Genomic DNA, 8497 nt, shown 5'->3' with positions numbered 1-8497 from the left:
GTGTGATAGAGACATGGGGGTTGTTTTTAACTGTTCATACTGGCAAGAAGCTTTGATACATCATCAGTCTAAGATGTCAATCAACTCCATAGCAACAAAACAGACTAACCTAGCAACTATAATAACAGCAGCTATATCTCAGCATCAGAGCATTGTAGAGAAGCGGGGGTTGGCTTGTTTGACTCATGCTAGCACATTTATCTATCTATCTATCTATCTATCTATCTATCTATCTATCTATCTATCTATCTATCTATCTATCTATCTATCTATCTATCTGTCTGTCTGTCTGTCTGTCTGTCTGTCTGTCTGTCTGTCTGTCTGTCTGTCTGTCTGTCCGTCCGTCCGTCCGTCCGTCCGTCCGTCCGTCCGTCCGTCCGTCCGTCCGTCCACGTACCTACCTACCTACCTACCTACCTACCTATCTATCTATCTATCTATCTATCTATCTATCTATCTATCTATCTATCTATCTATCTATTCATACTTTTAAAAACTGTTTAAGCTAAATAAACTATTACTAACTAAAATTTTTCCTCAAACTTTAAGAATCTGGTTGCTTTTTACAGTGCATAATAATTACTTATAATATTCTTGCCTTAAATGCTGTACTTGAATTTAAAAGTTCCATCTAAATCACTTTTAAAAAGCAGATTAAATAATCAATAATTTTAAAGTGACTACAACAGAAAATAAAAGTGTAATTAAATTAATAAACATGTATCATAATTAGAAATAACGCATTAATACAACTTAATAGAAGCAAAATATTATTTGTATAGCAATTGTCTTTTTTAATCAATATATTTAACATAGTGCAGTAATAATGTTTGCATAATAATGAAATAAACAGTTTTATGAGTAGAAGCAATGCACTAGTTTAACTCAGAAGCTAAATAGTATTTATTAATTTAAAAAATCAACTTAATTAGAATCAGAAAGAGCTTTATCGCCAGGTATGTTCACACATACAAGGAATTTGTTTTGGTGACAGAGCTTCTACAGTGCAACATAAATACAGAGACAGGACAATAAACAGATAATAAATTTAATAATATATTTTAATAATTCAAGTAAGGAGTGAATGCAAATATGATTGACAAGTGTGCAGGTATATTACGATATACAATGTTATATGTGCAGCTGTTATGGCATGTAAAGTGTGTTGTTAAGTAAGGTGTATAGCAAGTAGTGATGTTGGTTCCACAATAACTATCATCAAGTGTTCATGAGATGGATTGCCAGAGGGAAGAAACTGTTTCTGTGTCGGGCTGTTCTGGTGCTCTGTAGCGTCAACCAGAATGTAACAGTTCAAAGAGGCAGTGTGCTGGGGGCAGCCCTTCTGCTCGCTCTGGATAAGTACAGTTCTTGGGGAGTAGGAAGGGTTGTACTAATGATTTGCTCAGCGGTCTGAACTATTCAACATAGTCTATGGAGTTTGGATTTGGTAGCTGAGCTAAACCAGACAGTAATTGACATGCAAAGGACTGATTCAATGAAGGAAGTGACAATGATAATTAAACATTATTTTGTGATGTTTGCATTATAATGAAATAAACAGCTTTATAAGTAGGAGTAATGCACTAATTCAATTGAATAGAAGTGGATCCATCCACTGCATGCATGCGGAAATTTGGTGTTTGTTAGTTGTAAAGCAGGGGTGTCAAACTCAGTTCCTGGAGGGCCACAGCCCTGCACACTTTAGATCCAACCCTGCTCCAACACACTTACCTGTAGGTCTCAAACAAGCCTGAAGGACTCAATTAGTTTGATCTGGTGTGTTTAATTAGGGTTGGAACTAAACTGTGCAGAGCTGCGGAACGGAGTTTGACACATGTTTTAAACTAATCATTATACTGAATCTGGTAAGACTTCCTCTGGTTTCTGTAAATGAAGCTTCAGCTGTAGTTTGAGGAGTGATGGCGCCCTCTGCCGGTGCTTCATACAAATGACAAGACAAGATTTAATATAAAAAAAAAAACTTTTATTCATGTTGAAAATCCTTTACATGGAATCGAATCATTTATCCATCATCATGTACCCATTATTACTCAATAAACCCCAAGAAAGATGCAATGTAAGAAAATTATAAGACAATAAATGTAGACCGTTCACTATAACAGCTGATAATGTGTAATTTATGTAGAGTTTTGTTTATGTTTTGACGGCTGTGTCTCTGGATCTGTAAATGACGCCTCTGCTCTTCAGCTCTCGCACCACACCTGAGAAAAACACACACACACACACATCAGAGACTTCATCAGCAGAGATTCTCTTCAATTTACTGTCTGAATCTGACTTTCAGACTCAATTTCAGACTCAAAAGCTGAATTCCCATCACAAGAACGTAAAACAGGTGTCTGTCATGTTATATATTATTAATATCATATTTAAATAATGTTAAATAAAATAACATAATTAAGATGATTTTAGCTTGAATGTTTTGTGTTGTTGAAAACAACAATGTATTATCGATATATACCAAACTCGGTCCTGGAGGGCCGGTGTCCAGCAGATTTCAGTTCCAACCTTAATCAAACACACCTGAACCGGCTAATCAAGCTTTTCCTATGTGAACTTGAAACATCTTGGCAGGTGTGTTGAAGCAAGTTAGAGCTAAACTTTGTAGGACCGAGTTTGGGCCCCCCTGTTCTAGAGCAAGTGAGGTCATTTTAGACATTACTTTTGAATATAAATAAATAATAATAATAAACAACTATTTTAGAGCTCAATTATTTAGCTTTATGGTAATATTTTATGCTGTATATAAAACTATAATTCAGTCTTTCTACTTTAAATTTTCATGAATAATAACATGTTTTATATGTGGTTTCTTAGTAATTGTTTGTGAAATCTACTCTTGAGTTGTAGAGTTTAAAAGAAAAAAACAATAAAAGCTCTACTTGCGTTTCTATAGGCCACATTCCCAAAATTGAGACCTGTTCAATGTGAATTAATGATTATGATTTCATTGTGATTTTTCTTAGGAAATATACTGTAATTAAACTTAAAGTACTAATATTTACACTCACTCGCCACTTTATTAGGTACACCTGTCCAACTGCTCGTTAATGCAAATTTCTAACCAGCCAATCACATGACAGCAAATGAGCATCAGAATGGGGAAGAACGGGGATTTAAGTGACTTTGAACGTGGCATGGTTGTTAGTGCCAGACAGGCTGGTCTGAGTATTTCAGAAACTGCTGATCTACTGGGATTTTCACGCACAACCATCTCTAGAGTTTAAAGAGAAAATACCCAGTGAGCGGCAGTTCTGTGGGTCAGAGGTTGCTGGCCAGAGGTCAGAGGAGAATGGTCAGACTGGTTCCAGCAGATAGAAAGGCAACAGTAACTCAAATAAGCACTCGTTACAACCCGAGGTATGCAAAAGAGCATCTCTAAGGCTACAATTCACACAGGCTCACCAAAACTGGCCAAAAGAAGATTTGAGAAACGTTGCCTGCTCTGATGAGTCTTCATTTCTGCTGACACATTCGGATGGTCGGGTCAGAACTTGGCAACAACAACATGAAAACATGGATCCATCCTGCCTTGAATCATCGGTTCAGGCTGCTGGTGGTGGTGTAATAGTGTGGAGGATATTTTCTTTGGGCCCATTAGTACTAAATGAGCTACATGTCAACACCACAGCCCACCTGAGTATTGCTGTTGATCATGTCCATCCCATTATGTCCACAGTGTACCATCTTCTGATGGCTACTTCCAGCAAGATAACACACCATGTCATAAAGCGTGAATCATCTCAGGCTGGTTTGCTAGAACATGACAATGAGTTCACTGTACTCAAATGGCCTCCACAGTCACCAGATCTGAATCCAATGGAGCAGCTTTGGAATGTGGTGGAATCGGAGAGTCTCATCATGGATGTGCAACCGACAAATCTGCAGCAACTGTGTGATGCTATCATGACAATATGGAGCAAAATCTCTGAGGAATATTTCCAGTATCTTGTTGAATCTACGCCACGAAGGATTAAGGCAGTTCTGAAGGCAAAAGGGGTCCAACCCGGAACTAGTGTGGTGTACCTAATAAAGTGGCTGGTGAGTGTATGTTGCAATGTTTTACTAAGCTTTTAGTTAGACAAATAAAAAAATGCTTCACTCCAAATCCACAGTGCAAATATTGACTTAAATCAATCCCAGACTGTGTGATAAGACAATCGATTTTTTTTAAAGATATCATGCAGCTCCAGTCACAAGAGTCTACTCTGTTTCACAGAAAGCAAAGTGGCACTAACCTGGAGGTAAGCGACCCGTCACTGTTACTGCATACACACCCGGCTTAAAGTTCCCTGAAAAACACAACAACACTCTTGTTATCATTTACTCATCCTCCAAACCTGCATGAGTTTCTCTGCACTGTTGAACACACAAGAAGAAATATGGAGAATGTTTTATAACCATATAATTGATGGTAACCATTTGACTACTATAGTTATGCATGGATGAGCCACACTTAACAATAAGGTTTCATTAGTTAATGTTAATTATTGTATTGATTTACATGAACTAATAATAAACAATACTTGTAAAGCATTTATTTTTTATAGCTCAACATTTATTAATGCATTATTAAAATCCAAATGCATGCTTGCTAACAATAGTTTTACGAGCAAGAAATAATAAATTGACTTCTAGTTGATCATTTGGTGTCAGAAGTGGTTTATATGAAAGGCAAAGGCCCCTAGATGACACTTATTTGAGCACAATTAAATATGATCATGCCTTGATTATTAATGATGTCATTAGGACAGTAAGGTCTGACTCTGCTTAGACTAAAGTCTCATCACTGAACTGAAATAATGTCCAGTATAGAATATAAAGTCCTGCTGCAGTGGAGACAGAATGAATATTGTGTCTGACTCCATCATGAGCTTGGAGGACTGCATCCATACATCTCTGACATGACTCAAATCACTGATTAATAAAGTCATCTGGAATGAAGAAGAAAGCCTTCCTGCACGACTCCCAGAGTTCATCAAGACTCTTTGTGTTCATCTTCAACGCCTCCTCCTCCATCTTACTCAATAATGTTCATGTCTGGTGACTGGGCTGGCCAATCCTGGAGCAGCTTTGCTTTCAGGAGCTTTGATGTGGAGGCTGAAGTATGAGCAGGAGCGCTATCCTGCTGGAGAATTGTCCCTCTCCTGTGGTTTGTAATGAAATGGGCAGCACAAATGTCTTGATACCTCAGGCTGTTGATGTTGCCATTTAGGATGCTTTCACACCTACGCTTTTGTTTCGGAACCCGTCTCGTTTGCCCAGTTAGCGCGGTTCATTTAGCATATGTGAAACCATCAATAGCGCTAGGATCCGTGCCAAATCAATCGCTCTGAGATTGCTTGAGTGAGGTGGTCTCGGCTCGATTGAAACAAACTCTAGAGCGGATCGATTGCAGTGAGAAAGCGATATGATCCGAGCGCGGTTATATCACAGTGATTTATGAATATGTAATAGGCATACAGCTATATAAAGAGAGAATTATCAGTAGTGCGGGAGGTTTAGGGAGTCTCCTGGATGCCCGCAAACGAGTGATAATCTCCCGGTAATCTCGCGTCTCCCTCCCGGTCCTCAAATACATCGCGCTCCTTCTCACCCCTCCCCACTGCATCTCTCCTCGCTCATCAGACACATCGCGCACCTTGTCAAACACCACCAAACCACCACCTCCCCTGACAGCTGAGCGGGACTCTGCAAAATAAACCCTGACACTCTGACCAATGTGAGGAGAGTTTACTCACACGTGACTTGTTTTAGCTCTTTTGGTCCGATTAGAAACTTTGCCGTGTGAGAGCGAACCGCACCAAGAACAAAGAGCAACAATTTCAATCCCTGTTTCAGAACAACTGAATCTTTTCACAGGTGTTAAAGCACCCTTACTCTGCAGATCTCTCACACACCTCCATACTAGAATGTAACCCCAAACCAAGATGTTTCCTTCACCAAACTTGACTGATTTCAGTAAGACTCTTCGCTCTATGCTGGTTCCAGTAGGTCTTCTGCAGTATTTGTGATGATTGGGATGCAGCTCAACAGATGATTCACTAGACAAATCCACCTTCTGACACTTTTCCAAATGATCAACTAGAAGTCAAGTTATTATTTGTTGCTTTTAATACTGGGATCCACCACAAGACTTTTGTCAGGTAGTATACATATATATTTATTCTTTTCTTTAATGAACAGACCACTAAAAGACTGTAATAATCATTCTGATAGCAAACATATTATCTAGTTATACATATGTTTGGTATTAAAAATGATGTTAAAATATCATTTTAGTATTAAATAAAGCCCTTAACTCAACTCAAACGTAGAAAATAAGAGTTTACACATTTCCGACAGCATAATTAGACAAGTAATTTAAAAATCATTTTAATTATGCAATTTGCTATTTACTTTTTGCAAGTAAATTACCCAAAACTGCACCAGAGTTTGTTTAATCAAACCAAACACACCATATCCGCTTGTTAAGTGTGACGTCACGCGAAGCGGCTTCCGGGTCCAAGCGCTCTATTCAACTGAATGGGGAGACTCATGAAATGGTAATAATAAACGGTTACAAAGCGATTTAATGCTTTCGAAAATCACGATGGCAGTATATATGACCATGCCTAATATCCGATGGTCAGAAAGTGATGAATTTTTTATAAATTGTTACATTTTTGGTATTTGTTATGAAGCAAGCCCAGAGATTGTTGTGTACACTATGACTTCATGTAAAATTAACTTTAATGTGTGATATGAATAAAAAGTGATCATAAACAAATAGGGATGTAACGGTATCAGAATTTCACGGTACGGTAATACCTCGGTATGAATGTCACGGTACGGTATTTATTGAATCATTTACAGGAAAAAACAAAACTTATGAAAATACTCCAAAAAAGTGCCAAAAGTGTCAATGACATACAATAAAAAATATTAAACCATGTAAAAAAAAATAAAGTTTCAATTTAGTATTGTTGAAAACTCATCACATTCAACATTTAATCACGCACTCACTTAGATAGAGATGGGTTTTAAGGAAAATTATCATATAACTATAATCTGGTAAAAGCTGGTATCTCTGGGTATTTACAATGTCCCCTGCAACAGAAAAACCCCTCTCATTTGGGACTGAGGTTTCTGGGACAGAGAGATATGACTTGGCCCAGGTTGACAGCAGTGGGTAACGTTGTGCATTGTCTCTCCCCCACTTGAGAGGACAAGCCATGAGTGAGATAGAGGTCTCATGTCTGCATCAATCTGAACAGTGTGCTGTGTTTCTGCAGTCCCCATGACTGTTATTAGTCCTATTCCCCAACTTGCAGGCACGTGCACACATAGGGCTCAACCTGTGCAGTGCACATGCCCTTTTTAGTCTTGGATAGAAAGTGCCCTTCTAAAATGATCAAAAGTGCCGCCGCGACGTGACACACCCTGCTTCCCGCCCTTCAGTAGGCGCGCGACAACACCGCTCTTGAGTATGCGCGCTCAACCCCCCCTCCCCGCTTTACAGTACGCGCGCAACAACACAGCTGATCAGAACGCGCGCGACAACACCGCTATTCAGTACGCGCGCGGCGACAACACCCGCTTTAGGTTCGATCATTTCCAGCTCTTTTTTATCCCAGCTTCTAGCAGCACACTCCATTTCCGCATTACTGGATCTGTAGCGACAAGGTGATGGCCACCCCTGGGCTGATGGGAATTGTAGTTTTTGCTTCATCTTCATTCGCCTGAGCAAATTTTCTTAGAAGACCTATAGTTTTACCGAGTCATGCGACTACGGTAATATCGAAAAAAATTAATATTGCGGTATGACGGTATTTACAATACCGTTACATCCCTATAAACAAATGATTTCTTCACTCAAATGAATGGCGGCTAGGACCCGAAACAGTATTACATACGTCACAAACACGTCACAACTTAACAAGCGGATATTAAGCTGAACGATCTCACCTTTGCTCTAAGCATTAAGATACCAGTTTTTGAATCAATCTGTATATAAAACACTCACCGATCCTCTGCCATTTTGCCACCCAGCTGTCTTCTGGACTCATCATAGCAATAACACTGCAAAAAAGACGTGACACATTCACGATCAAATTAAATCCAACCTATTTTTAGGCATGTATTTGTGTGTGCGTTTTAAATGAACAGTATGCCCAAAGAGGAAATCCAAAACACTTCAAAACAGACTCCTTTTGTAATGTAGTTGCTCATTTAGTAAATAATCCATTCAAACATCCACAAAAGGCAGTCTTTTCTCTGCCAACTGACCTCAGTCTTATAAACATTATGGGATATTATATTATTGAAGAGGACCAGCATAAACTAGATTTCAACTTTGGCATTTCAAATCATCAAATTAGTTTGAAGACAATATTGTTTCATTTAAAGAAGACTAACGTTGTATATTCTTTCTAACACTGTATTTTTTAGCCTTGGGAAAAAAACAAGTAGGTCGCACAGGTTTAGAGCTGCATGA

General features: G+C 38.6%; 1 protein-coding gene across 1 annotated transcript in view; it reads right to left on the bottom strand.

The window, feature by feature from the left end:
* Window positions 1-1962: 1962 nt before the first annotated feature.
* Window positions 1963-8497, bottom strand: part of supt4h1 (SPT4 homolog, DSIF elongation factor subunit) — a 10891-nt gene continuing 4356 nt past the window's right edge. Inside the window, 3 exon segments of the mRNA NM_001002509.1 lie at window positions 1963-2222; window positions 4260-4313; window positions 8027-8082. Of these exon segments, the coding sequence (NP_001002509.1) occupies window positions 2155-2222; window positions 4260-4313; window positions 8027-8082 (178 nt within the window). The 3' untranslated portion in view covers window positions 1963-2154.

The sequence above is a fragment of the Danio rerio genome, chromosome 5 (genome assembly GCF_049306965.1).
Source record: "Danio rerio strain Tuebingen ecotype United States chromosome 5, GRCz12tu, whole genome shotgun sequence".
Classification (NCBI taxonomy): Eukaryota; Metazoa; Chordata; class Actinopteri; order Cypriniformes; family Danionidae; genus Danio; species Danio rerio.
The sequence above is the reverse complement of the archived record's forward strand: the minus strand, read 5'-3'. Positions and strand labels throughout refer to the sequence as shown.